Below are 21,186 nucleotides of genomic sequence, written 5' to 3' on the forward strand. Positions count from 1 at the left end.
AGAACTGGAGGAGAACAAGGTGGAGGAGGGTCTCAATGATTCCACACTGAACAGACAGCTGACAGCAGCAGAGAGGAGAACAGATTTTAATGTTTGTCACAACAACCTGATTGGCTGATGGAGACAGAGGCTACATCTGGTTGGTTAACTGGCAAGTGATATTGTTTAAAACCTGACTGAGGTGGACTTTCTTAAAAGTTTTCAAAAGTACAACTTAAATATTTGCTTTACCCAAAGGTAAATTACTGCTCTTTAGGAACCTAATAGAATGTTGTCAGGAAAAGTTTTTTTTAATTTTCATTTGTTAAATATAATTAATATAATTGCCAGTGTTAGAATGACTTAACATTAGCTTGATTTAACGATTGCTGGTTTCATGCAGTGAGTTTCAGGAAACTTAAATAATTTAATTTAACTAATTCAGGTGGACTATTTCACATATAACATTATACATTATTTGATCAGAAAATATAATTTTGTCCTACATTATACTTCTGTCTGAGTCACCAAGAGGTTTAACTGCAGGGGAAAAATCTGAAACAATGCCCTTATGTCAGACTTCAATTGCTAAGAGAAACTGAACTGATGCAAATTGACTGAAATAAGAGGAGCATGTTAAGAGAACGGCATGCAAGTTTTCAATTTCTTATAACTCACAAAATTACTATAGACTGCCATCACTGAAGCAGGAAGCTGAATGGGACTCATTCAGAACATTACTTCAACTACCACTGAAGTACACTTTCTACAGTATGTGTCGCTCTAACAACACAACGCAAGTTAAAACAGGGAAGCGATTCCCAACACACTATGATCATAATTGTGAGCCAGTTGGATTTCTGTTCAGGAGACGATGTGGAATGAGTCCTAATGACTTCCTGCTAAATCTGCAGTCTGTCTGACTGTAACATCACTGCTGATTACAGCCGATTAACATCACACTGATGTGTTAAACGTTTCAGTTACGCTCTGTACCGCCAACTAACAGGGACACAGGCACTTATGGCTTCATGATCATCACCAACAGTTTACGTGCTCTTTAGTCACATGTGCTGGCAATAAATGGGACATTAGGAAACTACTCAAGTACGCTGCCTGTCCATTACGACATCATACTGTAGGTTGACCCTCACAAAGATGTAATGACAGGATCTGCTCCAGTGATAGTGACACATTCAGCTCCCCACAAACCAACACGGAAAACTGGCCGGTCTTCAAGGTCTGCTGGCGGTGTGATAAGCTCATAACACACATTTATTGTTGCTTCACACCAGTGGTTCCCAACCTAAGGGGCAGGGCCAGTTGGGTAGAGGCACTGCAAGGGGGGTGCAGAAGACCAGGTGAGAACTGAAGAGTGAAACAATGTTGAATAAATATGATCTATGTAGGTGAAATAAACAAACATCCGTTTGCTGATTCTATCCTGCTAACTTTTATTTCACTAAAATTCAGCTCTTTTTTTTATCAGTTCCATCTCCAGTTATTGTTAATAATTGATTAAAAAGTTTGGGTTTGGTGGCTCAAACTTTTGCTGGCTTCTGAAAGGCGGGCATGCCAAAAAAAAATAAAAAATACTGCTTTACACTGACTCAAACCTTGGGATTGTTGGTCTGCCAGTGTCATAATGCCACATCTGGGCTAGTAACTAAATGCAATCTGACATTGCAGGGTTTTCTCATCTGTCTTTTAGAAAAAGTGACTCATGCCCCTGGGATGTATCATCCATATTCTAAACTATATGAGTTATCTACTTCAGCTCTTGATATTAAAAACAAGGGGCTACATTTATAAAGCTTCCTAGTAGAAAGAGTTGCTCCTTGTGATGACATTCGAAGAAAATTCTTACACATATAACCTTTTCTAAGAATTTTCCCTTACAGTTAAGACAGAAAGACGGAAAGATAAAACGTATTCACAAAGCATCTTAGCCCCGTAAAAGAGCTCCTAAGGTGAAAAACTGTTGGGAGTAGGGAGGAGGACTTTTAAGAGGCTTAAGACTTTCTTAAGCAGCGGAAAAAAACTGTAGAAAGATAAAAGTAGAGGAAATATTCTCCAAATACTGAATGATAGTGAGTTAAATAAACTTTACAATGTAGATAGAGCAGTGATAATGTTTGTGGTCAGCCTGATCAGAGCTGTGCTTACATCTCCTACCCAACACAATAACAGCAGGAATAAAATCACAACACTAAGATATTATTTTGTAAAAATGCAGCAGTGATGACGTTGGTTTGTTGCAAAAGTGTTTTTTTGGCTCTACTCTGCCTTTAACTGGCTTGCCTTCATTGGTTTGGTTGACAAGGTTTAGGCATGAGGATTGAGAATGAATGAGGTAAAATATCAGGGTAAGCCAATCAGAGTAGGGCAGGTCATACCAAGAAAAGTAGTAGGATCCATAATAATAAATTCTATGATTAGGCCTATGGATTTCACTGTTATACGCCTATTATCACTAACTGTGCAGTTTTCTTTTTTTTTTTGCTTAACCAGTCACACTATTTAATCCAGCTGCTGTAATAACACTGCTATAATATGTAACATTTCCATATTTAAATGTCTAAAAATGCTAGACCCTATATTTTGTTGAGTTGTGTACTTCCATTATCCCAAATTTTTCCAACAATGTTCGAATGTGGCATTGCTGGCTAATTGTGAGCTGCTAGGTAGCTGTTAGTTGCTGTACATCCAGGAAAACATGGGATATGTTGGATATGTCAGCAAGTGAAAGAGGAAGTTGTCAGTGAAACTTTAAGTAAGTACTTAAGTTAAGTACGTCATCCACAAACATGATTTCTTTCTTTACTGAGTCATGTCAAAAAGATTTTAATGTGAGAGAGACACCTAGTGGCTAAATTTACATATGGCGCCATTAAAAGACCACGTCATTCCTAGCAACGGAGTCAACCACAACTCCTCACTAAAGTAAAAGTTTCTATTCTTCTGCTCAGACTTGCTCTGAGAAATTTCCTTGGTAGCTAGGAGTCAATGCTAGAAGTTTTAGGCCCTAGAATATTTGTGATTTTGAGGTGATAAACAAAAAAAAACACACCTCCCACAAGTTTCACAAGCACCACATAATACATCGTCATCACTGTTGGTTTCTTCTTTATCTATTAGATCTGCCCACGCTCTCTTAATGTCATCTTTGTAATATCTAAACAAAACTAAAGGATCGATTTTGGTGTCGGTGTCAGCGGACTTACATTTTCCTGGGGTGCACTGGGGTGATTTCCTCACCTGAATATTCAGACTGTTGGTATATCCTCTAATGGAAACAACTATTTTGTCAAAGCCCAGGCTATTTGACTTTCCTTTCAAGGCCTGCTAACCTACAGTCAGCCTCTTCTGCGCCCAAGCTTTAGCCCCTGGTTCCCAGTCTTCAGTCCAAGCCTGTTAGCCCTTAACCAACTAGCCCTTTGTCTAATCTACTCACACTCTCTGAATGTCATCTTTGTAATCTCTAAACAAAACTAATGGATCTATTTTGGTGTTGGCGGACCTACATTTTCCTGGGGTGCACTGAGGTTATTTCCTCATCTGCACATTCAGTGTAGACTGTTTGTGTTCTCTCGTGGAAGGGACTATTTTGTCAAGGCCAAAACCTTTGGACTGACAACTATCTGGATTCTCCTAGTGACTCTCATACTGAGCATAGCATGGACTCTTCCAGCCACCAGCCTGCTAACGTCCTCTTCCTTATCTATTAGATCCACCCACACTCTTAATGTCGTTTTTGTAATCTCTAAACAAAATTAATGGCTCTATTTTTGGTGTCAGCGTCGGCGGACTTACATTTTCCTGGGGTGCACTGAAGTTGTTTCCTCATCTGCATCTGTTTGGTGGCTTGCTATGTGCTTCAGTTGAAGGAGAGGCGTGGCAGAGATGGCGATGGCAACCCAGTGGCGCGTTGAAATCTTGGTGCCAAGAATGAGTGAGTTTGCTCACAGCAGGTCCACAGAACAGAAATTATATTTTCTGTCATATGGCACAGCCATATAAACCCCTCTGAGATCACACAGACCCCTTTATTCATGTTTTGCTCATCTTTCCACTTTCATTTTACCATCCTCAGCCAGCTGATATGTGATCACACATCAACACCAGCCAGGACCGAAATTAATGGGAGTTTCTTTCCAGCTCTGTCATCTCCAACAGCTAGCAGTCCATACTGAAGGCCTTTCCTTCTCTCTGTTGACTCTCTTTACAGCCGTCTGAAGGCAGCAAGTATCTGTTTCATCTGTACTCTTTTATTGGAGTGATGTTGCATGCTTGTCAAACCACAATTATACACGACAAATCCGCTGGTTACATTTTGTGCAATCACCAACAGACTGTTGCAAGCAACCACAGAAACCTCCTCACTTATGTGCACATCAAATCTGTCGTTTTGATTACTAATTCATCACCAAATCAACGTGTCGGAGACACATTCAAAACAGTTCACACAGTTCCATGAAAAAATGCAGCTCAATTAAAACTCTCCCTGCTAATAACTCCCCCAGGACTGTCAGACCTCTTTCATGTGTCTCCATTCAAAACACTGGGTAACCGGGGGCGACAGCTGCGTGTGTCATCTTCCTTTTAACGAGTCTGGCCAACCTATCGCCTGGAGCGCCGCATCTTTAATTGCACTTCAGGCAGATGTGTGGCTGTGGCAAGCACCATGATGTGATGAATATGTTCAGGTGAAATTGCTGAGTTGTGTTCCCAGGAACAAATGTGGCTTGAAAATTCCTAATATTTTTGTGAATCATTACCAGAGGGGCAACTTTTTCATTTCTAGATTGTCATAAAGTATTTTGCATGTAAAACGGTCAAATCAAACTGAATTAAACTTTAAAAATTATGTCAGAGTTGAACAAGATAACTTGCAAAGAAACTACTTTCATTTTATGTAGCAGCAGATGGTTATTTTATGGATCATTGAATGACAAGTAGAATCATGCACGATTATACACAGAAAACATGATGACAGCAGGAAAAGTGAAAAGCAAATTCAACTTAAAGTGCCATCATCTGCTCTTGGCAGAGTATTTGAGCTGCTGTATTCATAATAGAAACTCTGGACATCCCAGACACTTTCTTATGAAATTAATGATTGATGATAAACGTGATCGCCAACCCATCAGTGCATCATGACGGGACGAGGTCTCTGTTTTAAGGGGATGAAAGCAGTGAATGTGATTGTACGTGATTGTCAATGCTTCTAATCTTTGTAATGTATGATAATTTATTCTTTCTGATCCCACTCCACATCTAAGTGTGCCACAGGTGTGCCAGAAAAACCAGGCCATGAAATAATCAGAACTGTGTTCAGCAGATCCCTGAGGTGCAGCCACACTGGCCAGTCAAAAGTGACAACAAGGCCCATTCATGTTTTCCTAATGGTAGTCATAATTGTCTGCGGTAAAATTATTCATAGAAAACAGGAAAAGGAGACATATGAAAAGCCTTCATCTGGTTCAGGAAATCACACCAGAAATAGAAGTAAAAATAAAACTAACTTGCCACTGTGATATGTAGCTAATAACTCCTTAATTTCACTCTAGAGATTATTCTGCCATAATGACTTAAAGTTTAGATCCTTTGCCCACAAATTGAGTTTGATTTTAGTCATTTTGATTTTTAGAATTGCACAAAATACCCAAGGGTCCTATTTGGAGGATCTATAGCTATTTAGCTAAAGTTAATGGCACAGGTGCATTTAGGGTGTGTCCATCTCCTATTTAAATATACACATAATCTGGGCAAACCAAGGTGCAGAGGGGTTGGTATCAGAATGTCATCTCCCATTCCCTTTAAGACCCAGATGTCCCTGCTCTAGCAGATTGCTAACTTAATGATGGATTTAGCAAGTTGAAGAAATGCTGAAATTATTAACTTGTAGTGATGCAGGCATTGTAGTTAATAATGTTTGGCGGGTTGGGTCATAAAAAATAACATTCTGATTCACAGTGGGTGGGTTGCAGGTGGGTAAAAGAGGGTGAAGGGTTTCTCATATTTAAGAGAGACACCATATGTGCATTTATGCATGAGGCACAGCAGCATGACTGCTGTGACATTACTGTGCACATGGGAATGGGAATGAGAGCAGCCTGTCTAATCCATCCATCCATCCATCCATTATCTTCTGCTTATCCAGGGCCGGGTCGCGGGGGCAGCAGTCTGAGCAGGGACACCCAGACTTCCCTCTCCCTGGACACTTCCTCCAGGTGTTCCGGAGGGACCCCAAGGTGTTCCCAGGCGAGCCGAGCGACATAGTCACTCCAGCGTGTCCTGGGTCTTCCCCGGGGCCTCCTCCTGGTGGGGCATGCCCGGAACACCTCCTCAGGGAGGTGTCCAGGAGGTATCCGATATAGATGCCCAAGCCACCTCAGCTGACTCCTCTTGACGTGGAGGAGCAGCAGCTCTACTCCGAGCTCCTCCCGGGTGACAGAGCTCCTCACCCTATCTTTAAGGGAGTGCCCTGCCACCCTGCGGAGGAAACTCATTTCAGCCGCTTGTATCCGAGATCTTGTTCTTTCGGTCATGACCCAAAGTTCATGACCATAGGTGAGGGTAGGAACGTATATTGACTGGAAAATCAAGAGCTTCGCCTTTCGGCTCAGCTCCTTCTTTCCCACGACAGACCGGCGCAACGACCACATTACTGCTACCACCGCACCAATCCGTCTGTCAATCTCACGTTCCATCCTCCCCTCACTCATAAACAAGACCCCAAGATACTTAAACTTCTCCACTTGAGGCAGGGACTCTTCTCCAACCCGGAGAGAACAAGCCACCTTTTTCTGGTCGAGAACCATGGCCTCGGACTTGGAGGTGCTGATTGTCATCCCAGCCGCTTCACACTCGGCTGCAAACCGCCCCAGTACAAGCTGAAGGTCCTGGTTCGAAGGAGCCAACAGGACATCATCATCTGCAAAAAGCAGAGATGAAATCCTGTGGTCCCCGAACTGGACTCCCTCTGGCCCCTGGCTGCGCCTAGAAATTCTGTCCATAAAAATAATGAACAGAACCGGTGACAAAGGGCAGCCCTGCCGGAGTCCATCATGCACCGGGAACAAGTTTGACTTACTGCCGGCAATGCGAACCAAGCTCCTGCTCCGGTCATACAGAGACCGTACAGCCCTTAGCAGAGGGCCCCGAACTCCATACTCCCGAAGCACCTCCCACAGGGTCAAATGCCTTCTCCAAGTCCACAAAACACATGTGGACTGGTTGGACAAACTCCCATGAACCCTCAAGCACCCTGTGGAGGGTGTAGAGCTAGTCCAGTGTTCCACAACCAGGACGAAAACTGCATTGTTCCTCCTGGATCCAAGGTTCAACTATCGGCCGAATTCTCCTCTCCAGTACCCTGGAATAGACTTTACCAGGGAGGCTGAAGAGTGTGATCCCCCTGTAGTTAGAGCACACCCTCTGGTCCCCCTTCTTAAAAAGAGGGACCACCACCCCGGTCTGCCAGTCCAGAGGCACTGTCCCCAACTGTCACGCAACGTTGCAGAGGCGTGTCAACCAAGACAGCCCTACAACATCCAAAGACTTGAGGTACTCAGAGCGGATCTCATCCACCCCCGGTGCATTGCCACTGAGGAGCTTCCGAACTACCTCAGTGACTTCAGCTTGGGTGATGAATGAATCAACCTCTGGGTCCCCAGCCTCTGCTTCCTCTATGGAAGGCATGTCAGTGGGATTGAGGAGATACTCGAATTATTCCTTCCACCGTCCAACAATATCCCTAGTCAAAGTCAACAGCTCCCCACCACCACTGTCAACAGTGTTGGCAGGGTACTGCTTCTCCCTCCTGAGGTGCCGGACTGTTTGCCAGAATCTCCTCGAGGCCGACCAGTAGTCCTCCTCCATGGCCTCCCCGAACTTTTCCCATGCCCGAGTTTTTGCTTCCACAACCACCCGGGCCGCAGTGCGCTTGGCCTGCCAGTACCCGTCAGCTGCGTCAGGAGTCCCACGAGCCAGCCAAGCTCGATAAGACTCCTTCTTCAGCCTGACGGCATCCCTTACCTCTGGTGTCCACCACCGGGTTCGGGGATTGCCGCCGCGACAGGCACTGGAGACCTTACGGCCACAGCTCCAAATGGCTGCGTCAACAATGGAGGCAGAGAACATGGTCCAATCGGACTCGATGTCTCCAGCCTTCCTCGGGATCTGGTCAAAGCTTTCCCGGAGGTGAGAGTTGAAGACCCCTCTGACAGATGGTTCCACCAGACGTTCCCAACAGACCCTCACAGTACGTTCGGGCCTGCCAAGTCTGTCCAGCTTCCTCCCCTGCCAGCGGATCCAACTCACCACCAGTTGATTGTCTAATCATTAAATCGGAAAACACTATCTATATCAATAAACACAACCCACAATAAAGAAATCACCTGGGCCCTGTACTACAAAGCAGGTTTTGTGGTTATTTAGGTAACTTTCAGGATAAGCTCTGGGTTTCTGGTACTATGATGGTGGTTCACATCATACTGGGGTAGATTGCCACAGTAACTTACACTGAGCACCTAACCTGCTCTAGAGCAGGTTATGTTCCAGATAAGAGATCAATATGGATAAAGCACCGCCCGCTGACCAATCAGATCACTTTATTAAACGGCACTGGGCATCACCAAGATCCTGTGGAGCTTGGTGCACAGTGCCTGGAGGAAGGAAAAATGTTTTTCTTTGTGCTTTTATAGACCAATTTCATCCTACAACAGCAACTGACTGAAGATGTAAAGCCTTGAAGTTGTTGTACTTAAAAATATATGAAAGTAAGACTTCTGACCACTTTAAATAATGTTTTTATATTTGCTTTTTGTTTGCTCCCAAGTCTGTCTTATGCTGCCTGACTAGTGCATTATCCTAAATGTGCCCATACAAAGAAGAGAGAGTCGCACTCACACGCATATACTTTGATACATTTGATCGTCTTTCTGCAAATCAGATGACAGACAGATGATCAACAAAAGTATTAAATTTCTCTCTCAAATCAGTTTGACAGCACCCGGTGCAGCTGAAAGAATGAGACTAAAACTGTCTCACACATCATAGAAGTGTTTCTTTCAGTCTGGATTATGATGATTATGATCACCTTCCTCTTTATTATTTTGTCTAATATTATAGTTTGCTCTTCATTTGTAAAACATGCCAGTGTGCTGTCGGTAGTCTTGTCAATGTTGCGATTGGTCAGATATTGCAAACACTGTCTGTTTATGTGAACATGCTCATGTCTAGACTAGGAAACCCCGGGTTGACTTACCGAGCTGATAACCAGCTTTGTGTGACGGCTTATCCTTGATTGCCTTTGTTAGGTTAAGTCAAGCCAGATCACTTAAATGTTCCATGCACTCAGTAATGTCACTGCTGCAAATATTGTTAATATTTTTAAGTGCAACACTAAAAAATAACTAATAAACTTGACAGGATGTGTAGAAGAACATAAGTTAACATCAGATCTTGACCAATCAAGTCGGACTGAAATAATCAGTGAAGTTACAGTTACTGTGCTTCATGCGTAAATGCACACAGCACACTTCAACCTATCTCACCCACCTGCAACCCACTTATTATCAACCAGAATATTTTTATGACCCGTGGATGAACTACAGTGCCCTTTCAGCACAGGGTAAATGTCTTATGATCCGTCCTATGTAGATACATCTTACTATCTTAAGACTTATGTGCCCATGGGTGCACAGATTTTTTAAGTAGGAGGAGGGGTCTCACAGGATGACCTTCACAGCAGGTCACATTGAAATGGTGACACTCTGCTCTCAGTTTGAATTAGGGCTCAGGTGCTTCAGACTCCCAAAATGAGTGTGAGCAGCTTTGATCATTATGATCGTGAGAATCCCTGTCGCTGGCTCAAATGTAGTTAACAGTTCCTCTTGCTGCTCCAATCATCTGTTTATGCTCACGATTCTGTCCTCCCAGGTTGACTTGCAGACTGTGGAGCACTGGAATTTGTTTTGTGCTCTCTCAAAACTTTTGTTGGCAGTGTACTTCCACAGAAAACACTCATTTCCTCTTATTCAGAGGGAGAATAGACAAGATATGCAAAAGAAAATGAGGCAGATGATTGCAGACAGGAATGCTGAATGTATAATCCTTAAGATTGGCAATATATTGAAGCCAATTTTGATTCTGTCTATGGTTGGAAAATTTTCAGGAATATAGATTTAATGTATTTGCATTTTGCAATTGTCTCTTTTTATAGTGGAGAGAAAAGTATTACTGGTGGAGCTCAGTCCTGCATGGGATTAAAACATACCAGCATGCACAGAGGTGGGAAGTAACTAAGCAAAAATTCTTAGTTATTGTTCTTAAGTAACGTTTTCAAGTATCTGTACTTTACTTGAGTATTGAACTCTGTAATTTTACTCCCTACATTTTAACACATATAGCTGTACTTCTTACATTTTCAAAACAGGCTTGTTGCTTTAGTTTTAATGCATTTAAGGGAAATTATTATTATTTTTATTTTGTATTGTTGCACATCACCTTTCCAACATCAAGACTGATTTCAACACCAAAACAAACAACATAAAAGACGAAACAAGACTAAAAAGATGAAAGAAGATGTCAAAATATAACTTGGTGATAAAAGACATAACCAGACAAAGACGACATAAAAGATGTAATAAAACAACAATAAAGTAAAAGATGTAACAAGACCACAACGACATAAAGAGATGTGATGATGAAATGAGATGAAAAAACACCTAACAAAACAAAAACAACGTAAAAGATATGAAAAGGCAAAAATGGCAGAAAAGATATTACAGCACAAAAAGGTATGTAAAAAATGTTAAAAGACCCAATGAGATGTAACAAGACTAAAAAGACAAAAAAAAAGATAGCAAAATGTAACAAGACAAAAAAAAAAGGTGAACAAAACAAAGACAATGTAAAAGAGGTACAAGATAAAAAAGAGAACAAGACAAGAAAGTTATAACAAGACAAAAGAGGCAGAATGAGACTCGACCGTCAAAAAAAGGTGAAGACCAGTTAGCTTTGCACAGAATTAGCTGATAGAAATGTCCATCAGAAGACAACTTTTTACTTTTATACTTTGAGCACATTTCAGAGCCTGTACTTTTTCATTTTCACTTGAGTAAAGAAGTCTAATCGGTATTTCTACTTTTGCTAGTCTGTTTTTACACAGGTATCTGTACTTTTACTTGAGTAAAGAATGCGACTTTTACCTCTGCACACACGAGAGATTCACAGGAAACAATGCAACATGAAGTGGACATGATGCCGAAGAAGAAAAGTTCAGTATGACCATGTTGGATGACCGGTGACTGTCTTGAGTCATTTGTGAAACAACATGCAGGAATGAATTCTCTTGACACGTTTGTTTCTGTTCTGTTGTATTTAGCTATTCAAGCTTTGTTTGCTGCCCCCAGTGGTTAAATACACGTCATTACAAACAGAACTCTGGCACATGTACCTGCATTTTAACATACTTGCTGCTACCATCAGGAACAGCAGATATCTCCAAATCAAGCAGTAGTGAGACACTGGCTATGTCCTCACACACTGAGGCCACATACCCCCCACTGAGTGTAAATAAAGCTCAGTATCCAAATCCAGTCCACTGACCTAAGGCAAGACCGGCATCTAGAGACACACTGTGTTGTACAAATGTGCCAAGTCCCACTTGCCTTGTCGACAACAAACTGGCAGTGGATGAGAGTGGAGGACAGAATGGACAATACCTGGAGGAGGCAGGTCTAGAAAGCAAATGTAGACAAATTAAAGTTGTGCCAAGGCAACATTCTGATGCCCATCCTGTCAGAGCAAATCAGAAAGTGGGGCAGCAACACAACACATTTGGCATGCAACACTGGTAGGAAATCTGACACACACACACACACACACACACACACACACACACACACACACACACACACGCACACACAAAGTAAACCATCATTTAGACGTCTCCTAAACCAAACCTGGCTCCAACAGTTTACACTGAAACACAGCTAATTTGCTACGGCCTTGCTTCGAGCCCAGTGACACCTGGGATCGGCTCCAGCTCCCTGTAACCCTCTAAAGGACAAATGGGCGTAGCTAATGGATGGATTTATGGATAATGCATTGTAGAGCAAACGTAATGCCAGCTGCGGTCCTGTCACAAAGGAGGGGGGGGATTAGGATGCAATGCGCATCACATGCAACCACTTTACCCTCCACCTCCCAAAATTCATTTTCCAGGAAGAATGAAAAAAAGACTGCTAAACAATTAATGCATCCACTGCTAATATTGTCTCTGGTTTTAATGCCTGCTCCACCCCACACTTCTCAGTCTGCCTTATCAAGTGTTGGGCAAGCAATTTTCAAAATGTAATACTTTACATATTACTAGTTACTGTCATTTAAAAGTACTTACTTTATGTCTATGCAGGGCAGGGGTCTTATATGGAAATGACTAAGTTATCTTGTAATATTTTAATCTTTAGCTATCATTTCTGTAGGCATAAAGTGAGCCTTACATTCTCTAACCGTAAAATGTGCAGCCTATACACACACACACAAAAAAATCAACTTAAATGTGTGTAAGCTGTCCTCACCTATGTCTATGGCTCGGCACCTTTTCCTCTAAATTTTGCCCATGTCCAGTCTTAAGTTTTCCTTGACTAGCTATGGATGCCAAATCCAAAAAAAAAAAAAAAAAAAAAAAAATAGTTTCAGCTCCAGACATTTTTAAAACATGTTTTTGGTTAAAAATAGCTCTTTTGAAAGTAAAGGTTACATTACATTACATTAAACATTATAATGCACTTTGTGTACTGTAGTGTTTCAAAAGTAGCATATTACCCTCAACACGGTCTATATCAGGGTCCATCTTACCCTCACTTATGAGCAAAACTCCTCAGAACTCCTTCACTTGTGATGAATCATCTATCTTTTGTGTGTGCATCCCAACAAGATTTTGACTGAAATTAAAGCTGTATTTGGTAACATTGAAGGAAACGGCAAGAGTAACGCTGATTTTTTTAAGTATCCAATTCAAGAAATCCCCCAAAACTCATGACTGCACACAGCTTGACTACTGCTGGAGGACAAGTCACTAACTGTATCCAACTAGCTTCTGTCTCATTCACATGAAAGAAAAGATCTGATATCATCATAATTAATGCAGACAACCAAAATGGCTATTGTCAGTAGTCACAGCTGTCAAGCTAGCATGTTAGCATTGGGAATTTTATCTGAGAATATTTTCTTTGCCATTCTTGTGTGATTAGCTTGCTATAGCTTTAGCAATATAGCACTGGATTTATTTATTGATGTCTGAATGTAAAAAGAATTTCATCAAAGAAAACAAAACATGCTTTTATAACTACTAAATAAGAACGGCCACAAGCGGTCAGTTTGACCTTTGACTTCCAAACTCTATTATCTCTCATGATAAATAACAGACTGAGATATTAATGCATTTATTCTGTTAGTTCAAAAGTGAAATAAAACCAAAATGTCAATTTTGGGTAGTAAACTGTGGTGACTGCATACAAAAATAAAACCAACAAAAAAAAAAAAAAAAGTTGGAAACTGCTTTTTGGAATGAGTAAGTATACAGCATATAGCTCTAGCACAAAAAATCAGTGCGTTCTAGGTGCTGTGACAAATAGTGTTACAACTGTCCCTGGTCTCCCCTACTTTATTTTTAATTGAGTCTAATTAATAAATTACTTGTATGTTAATGTTGGGAAATTGTAAATTGAAACCACTTGTAAAGTTGTGTTGACAGAGACAATGATAGTTGCTCAGCGACCAAGATGCATCTCCAACTGTACAAAAAGTAACAATATAATACTGAATTTTTTTTCTTTGCCTTTGAGTAATTTGTGTATATAAAAAAACATTGTAAATGAAAATACAGACACTTTTAGGAAAATTCAGGCACCAGCAATATTGTATTTTTTTAATAACACAAAGTTATTGCATACATACATACATATAAATTTGAAATCAGTCCACCTTGGTTGTTCTAGTGTTCAGGGATTTATCTTTAGCATTTCACATGTAACTAAGAGAAAAGAAACACTGGAACATAAAGTCTTGCAGAGTTATATCTACTGGTTTATAATCTATCACATTAATGTGGAACATGTTTCTGGTTTGTCCCTCTGTGTACTGCTCTTCTTTCATGGTACAGTATATAAAAGAATAAGTTAAAATATCAATATGCTGTTATTTTGCAGCCTTACAATGAAGAATGTCTCTCCTGCACTGTATTCAGCAAAGCCATTACAGAGCAGATTGGAAAAACAAAATCAATCTCTCTGCTGCACAGCCAGGTTTTTTTGTGGGTATAGACTCCTGCAGTAAGTGTGTTCTCATCACAGCCAGGCTCCAGAGAGTGTTTCTCCACTCTCCACCTAAAGAATAAAACGTTAGCTGCACTTTATTGACTCGGAGATGGTATAGGCTGACCGGCTGACACTACACACCTCAGTCGGAGCCTCCTCGGTCATTCAGCTGGTTTAAGATGCTGATGGTGTGCCGGGTCTGTGTTCATGTTGTCCTTCACATCTCTCCTCATTTACATGTCTAACGAAGGCAAAAACACAACCTAAAAGAGCTCCCTGGTGGTGGTGGTGATGTGTGTAGTCATGTAGACAGGGTGAGATTAGGAGCAATCTAGCATCATATGTTATCCTTGGTTATATGAGGGGTCAATCATGGTCAGTCACATTGACTCCTCTCATCCCTCTGCTGGCTCGTCTCATTAGCACACAGCCAGAGCTCACCATCTGCTCTTTGTTTGGTGTTCAGAAATGGCCAGATATTGAAACCATTTACTTTTCTTTCAAAGCAGCTGTCATTTTATTTGTTTTTTGAGATAATTCAGTGCCACCCCAGTGTGTTGTTATGGAGATTTATGCGGAAGGAGCCATTTTGGTAATGACACCTGTGCATGTCTGGACCTGCGTTCCAGAAATCATGTGAAGCTGAGCAAATCTGTCCACGTCACACTAGTCTCCTGCAGGAAATCATGCTTCACTGACCTCACCAAGCTTCTTCTTCTTTTTTTTTTTTTCCTTTAGCTTTTTCGCCTTCATCAGTGTGGTGCCACAACTGTGATGCATGGTGTACTGGAGAAGAAACTGTTCCAAAATATAAACGCAGCACTTTTGTTTCTGCTGACATTTTCAGGAGCTGAAGGAAAAAAGAAAAATCTAAGACTTCTCCTGTGCACACAAAAAGTTTATTTCTCTCAAATTTTGTTCACAAATGTGTTCAAACCTATGGAAGTGAGCACTGCAAAGATAATCAGTCCATACAGGTGTGGCTTATAGAGATACTGATTAAACAGCAGGATTATTGCACAAGTCTTCCTTGGACTGATCACAGTAATAGAACACTAGAATGTACAGATTTATTAGATACTGAACTATTGATGTTTCACATAGAGCTACAGATAATATTTTTTTTCCTTTCCACCCTACTCTGGTTCTGATTGACTTGAGCTTATATTCTTACCCTAACTCTAACCAATCTTTCCCCATGCCTAAACTAACGAAATTAGGTAACAAGAGCTAGCCAAGAGGCAGAGTAGGAGGGGTCATGATTTTGCCCTTCTGAGGAAAAGATTGGTTAATAGTCTGCTGGAAATTTCTTGGACCCAGTAATGGTGGTTCCTGTAAACTTTTATGATTGAAATGTCATCTATAGGTCTAATAGATGTTAAATAATCAGCATAATTAGCTCATTAGGTAAAATAAAGAAAACCAAAAACTGTCACAGATTCCCAGAAATGAAAACATAAGAAAGCATTTCTATCACCATTCATTTTAATCATTAACTACATCATATTTAATGAAAAAGAGCCTTATTTAAGATGTTTGTTTTTGGTTTTTTTTACTTGTATGTTTTACTTGTATGCTGTTACTATTATGTTATTGTGCAAGAAGTAACTAAACTAAAAAACAAGAAAAAAAACAAGAAAAACACCCTGGCATCAAGGTTAAATGATGCTTGCAGTTGCAATCGTACCTAACTTATTCATGTTGGCCAACCAACTAGAAGCAAATATGAGGTATCTAAAGAAGCCCACCTTTATCCTGTAAAGGTGGGGGAGTGAGCATCATATCATATCATTGCTCAGAAAAAGAGTTATGAAACTTTTTGGGCTTTCTGAACATCACAAACATGGACTCTCAGAGCAACTTTCTAAGTTAACTAAAAGAAAAATTATAGTCATTTCAGGTTTTTGGCAAATGATTATCTCATTATGGTAATTACTCAAATTGTCCAACATGCACTGTTAGCAGCAAGGCCAGTCTCATCTGCTAAACTGGTAGAGGAAATTCTAAGCCACACCTGTCAGGTGGATGGATCATCTTGGCAATGCAGAAGGGGTCTCTGACATGGATTTTAAAATGTGAACATTTGAAAGAAATTAACTGTTTGTGTGCATGCAAGAAGTCCTAGATTTTTTACTTCAACTCATTAAAAATGGGACAAAAACAAAAGTATTTATACTTCTGTTGCATGTACTATAGTATTCAAATTATGAGTCTTGCACAGGAAATTACATATTGCTCATGAAGGCTGGGATTATCTTTAATGTCTCACATGGCAAATTAAGCACAATGTACACCAATTCCATCAGAACAATAACAGAGTCATGTCATACTCAGCAGTCTGCTGCTCTCACTTTCTCTAACACAAACTGTTTGCATTCACTAATTAATTCCAGTTGTTTCTACTCTGCTGGCGCTGTTAATCTACTGTCAGTGAAACTTAATGCGTCATGCTGATGTTATATAGAGTCTACCAGGAACAGGAGGGGTTATGTCCTTTGGGCTGCTGGAAGGCTTTTAATGTGAAACCTTTGTGGAGGAAGTGTCACACTGCCATTAGCAATGACCTGGAGATGTCTAGAAAACATTTGTGAATAGAAACAATAGCAGTGTTACAAAGACTGAGAGCAACACAGTGGTGAGTGTGTCTTTTTGTTGCTGTAGTGATGAATTAGTGCTGTCAAATGTACTTTATACTAAATTTGGAGACCCCCTGGCAGGCTGTCGGACTGTCGAGGACACAACTTTGCTATGCACACAGCTGCTATGTGATTTAAACAATGCAAACCATTTCAAAATATAACTGTACAATCACAACAGCAGGTACAATCAACACCACCAGCAAACAAACACTTACAACATCCTGTCAGGTCACGGTTGAAGTCTTGTATTACTCCAGTGATCGATAAAAATCAGACAAAAATTTTCTTGTTACATTGGTAAAAGTTCAGTTTATCAAATCCAGTAAAATAGTTTGCCCAAAAAACACAACACAATTACACGGATAAATACCCACTGACCTTTCAAATGACACCTAAATGGAGCCAGCAGGAGCTTTTATGACCCGTCCACAGCCTGTAAGAGTGAGATTGAAAGGAGGTGCCTGCCCCTCTTCTCTCACGTTAAGACCAAGTCAATATACCAAAAATTACAACATGCAATTGTAATGGGTGATATGGAGCTGGAAGAGGGAATTTATGTGAAGTTAAATAGTTTGCTGTGATTTGCACAAAACCTTAAAAAATTTAGATTGTTCCCTTTCAAAAGACACCGAAACTATGTATGTACTCCATATGGTTCCAGAACATCTTTCAGTTTACTTTGGTATACCTGATATTGTTGTTTTAGCTTAATGTTATATGGATGGGAGTGGGGGGTCCAAATAAAATACAATAAAATTTACTTATAAGACAGGACAAATAAAGGGGGAAAAGCTTGTCTCAAATATAAGCCTGTATCAAATAAAAGTCTGCTTCTTTCTACTGTGTATTTACAGTAAATGAGCACTATTTGGGAATTTATGGTTTGTACAAAGGAGAAAGGCAGAAGAGGCAGGAGAAAGACAGATCATGTACAGCACATCCATATTTACAGTATAAACACATCTCAGAATGCCTCTTAATAATGTCAAAGGGGTAATACCTATGTTTCCAGGGTGCTGTGTTCATCAGTTCTACATATCTTCTCTCCCAGCGTTCCTGTTCCTCAGCTCCATATAGCATATAGTGAGTTAGGTTTAGGGACTAGACATCTTGAGAACCTAGGACCCTGGGAACATAGGACCTTGGGAATTTATAAGTCTGGAAACATAGGACCTTGAGAATCTAACATCCTGGAAACATAGGACCTTGGGAACTTATGCCCCTGGGAACAAAGTACCTTGCGACCTTGGGACTGTATGATTCTGGGAATGTATGACCCTGGGAACATAGGACCTTGAGAACTCATGACCCTGGGAACACAGTAACTTTCAACCTTGGCACCCTGGGAACAGAGGACCATGGGAAATATTGAACCTGGGAACATAGACCTTGCAACATTGGGACCCTGGGAACATATGCACTCATCTTAAGATGTGGTGGTCATTGTATTGGTTCAACTCTGATACTTACAAAGAGATGAAAAACGGGATGCAAAGGAGTCGTGCAGAAATGGAAAAGGAGACTCAAAACTCTAGAGCACGTGGCTAGCAGTAGTACCCTTACCTGTGTTTTGACCCTGGTTCCTTCCTCAAACCAAAAGTAAAGGTCTTTAGTTCCTGAAACCAGGGAATGTATGTGTTAATTTATTCCTTCATAGCCGACCGTCAGGTTTTCATAAAAATGTGCAGCTTTTCTCAGACCTATGCATCCTCTTACTTATTGCCTCTGTTTGTTTCATCAGACCCAGGAGTCCCTCAACCCCAACAACCTGGAGTACTGGATGGAGGATATCTACACACCAGGCTATGACTCACTGCTCAAGAGGAAAGAGGCCGAGTTCAGGAGGGCTAAGGTGTGTAAGATCGGAGCGCTGATCGCAGCCGCTACCTGCACTGTGATCCTGGTCATCGTTGTTCCTATTTGCACCATGAAAACATGAGAGCACCAGGATGGAGGACAATGTCAGTTTTTTTGTTTTTAATGCAGTATTTACTTATGATGGTCTTTCTTGCCAATATAAAATGATTAGGACATCTCCTGTACAATAGAAATGAATTCAGCAAGTGCATAATATATACTGTATATCTCTTGTTTTAACAGTTGTAGTTTATTGTATTGTTATAAAAAACTGTGCGGGACAGTTGGAGGCTCATCGGTTTAATTGTCTGTCTTAAACAGCTGCAGCAGATGATCACTGATCTAAATTGGATTTGTTATTGTAGCCAGCGAATGATATTTTTATTTTTCGTATAATTACTGTACAGTGTATTTTGATCAAAGTTATTTTTGATGAATTATCTGGTTGAATGTGAGAATTTATCTTTATTTTATTATCTTTCTTCAATAACAGCAAGCATTTTAAGTAAGGAAATTTGTGCACACACATTTTTCTAATTAGAAATATATTGAAGTACTTGAGTTGAAATAGAAGTGTACTTGTACATAGATTGCAGACAGTATGACACAGCCAAACTGAATGTATTGATAACGTTAGCCTACTTGGAAATGAATGACTTGAGAAGTAACTTGAATGTCGCTGCCCTCTCTTCCTTTTTCTGAAACATAACCAGCCGACAGCACATACCTGCTCCTCTTCCTCAAACAGTGGATTTCTTCTTTTCTTTGAGAGTGTTTGCTCAGTGAATACTTGGAGTTCTGCATTGCTGTTGACTAGTGAGGTTCACCATGGGACGATTGTAGAGCTCAGCATTATTGATCAGGCCAGCTTCACTCACTAGCACAAACTAAACAGAACAGCATCCCCCTCAGAGTGGGATTGTCCGTCCATTCATTGCTGCAGTCTCCTTAAATGCCTTAAAGTACAAACACTTCTGTAGCCCAACTAGCCCACCCATTGCCATGCCAATTTCACAGCCTGGCAGCCCTTAATTTAGCCTCAATGTGAAATAGTAGCCTTAAGTTTAGCTGTCTTAAGGCTGGTGTAATTCTGTATTTTTCTTATTGTCTACAAATCTCTCAACACTTTCCTACCCTGACAGTGGTAGACATCGCCCAGCCCATTGTTTTCTACTGAAGACATAAACCTTAAATACTGGATATAGTTTAATTTTTAAAAAAGGCTGTATCCACTGGTGGTGACATTCAGCACCATTACACAGTGGGGCCCAAGGTCTGAGCTTCTCTGCCTGAAAACAGTGGATTTCTCCCTTCAGGTTAGGAATGAGTTGCTGCCCTAAGCAAAGGAGTTGAAGTATCTTGGGGTCTTTGTTCACAAGTAACATAAAATGGAGTGTGAGTTTGGCAGGTGGATTGGAGCGCCGTCAGCATTAATGTGGGTGTTGCACCTGATCGTTGTGGTGAAACAGGAGCTGAGTCGGAAGGCAAAGCTTTTGATTTACCAGCAGATCTATGCTCCAAGCCTCACCTATGCTCGGAGATTGAGGATACAAGCAGCCAAGATGAGTTTCCTCTGTAGGATGTCTGGGCTCAGCCTTAGAAATAGGGTTAGGAACTCCGACATTCCAGAGGGAGCTCGGAGTAGAGTTCCTGCTTCACGTCACAAGGAACCAGCTGAGGTGGTTATCTGATTAGAATGTCTCCGGGACACCATCCTTTTGGAGGTATTCCAGGCACATCCAACTGGCAGGAGACCCCAGAGGTAGAGCTCGGTAGAGGGATTATGTATCTCATCTGGCCTAGGAATGCCTTGAAATCCCCCAGGTGGAACCAGAAAGAGTTGCTGGGGAGAAGAACTTCTGGACTACCAACCAACTGTGATCTGATCCTAGATAAACAGAAGAAAGATGGATGGATTGATGGAGCTGGTCACTGTAGTTAAGTTAAGTAGTACTTGCCCAGTAACATGTAGTGTACCGGATCACAGTTTACAAAATAGTTATATAATAATAATAATAATACAGTCCTAATTTACTCAGAGTTAGTGAGTTACTTTTTGACTTAGGTAGGTTGTCTTATGATGGCGTGTACATGTGCCAGTTCAGGGCCAGATCAGCCACTAGCAAAAAAGCGGAACAAAAGATGAAAGATGAGCACAAGGGAGAAAAGCATACTTTCCACAAGTGGAAATACTGTCATTACTTTGAGTGTGTTTGGGTCCTCCAGAGAGACTCTGGTGATGGAATCTAATTTGCAGGCCAGACTGAGAGAGGTCGATTTTGTTTCCACCACAGTCCTCTGGACAGCTACAACAAAAGCCCTCTGGGTGTTAACAGTTCACTGGATCAACTGTTCATCTTTGGAGTTCAACAAGGCTGCCA

The 21,186-nt window shown here is 40.9% G+C and overlaps 1 protein-coding gene across 1 annotated transcript in view; it reads left to right on the top strand.

Moving 5' to 3' along the window:
- Window positions 1-20,803, top strand: part of minar1 (membrane integral NOTCH2 associated receptor 1) — a 69,672-nt gene extending 48,869 nt beyond the window's left edge. The window contains exon 5 of the mRNA XM_084722207.1: window positions 18,690-20,803. Coding sequence (XP_084578333.1) covers window positions 18,690-18,887 — 198 coding nt within the window. The 3' untranslated portion in view covers window positions 18,888-20,803. The remainder of the gene's footprint in view (window positions 1-18,689) is intronic.
- Window positions 20,804-21,186: the final 383 nt, after the last annotated feature.

The sequence above is a fragment of the Lutjanus erythropterus genome, chromosome 1 (genome assembly GCF_056507025.1).
Source record: "Lutjanus erythropterus isolate fLutEry1 chromosome 1, fLutEry1.hap2, whole genome shotgun sequence".
In the NCBI taxonomy this organism is placed as follows: Eukaryota; Metazoa; Chordata; class Actinopteri; order Lutjaniformes; family Lutjanidae; genus Lutjanus; species Lutjanus erythropterus.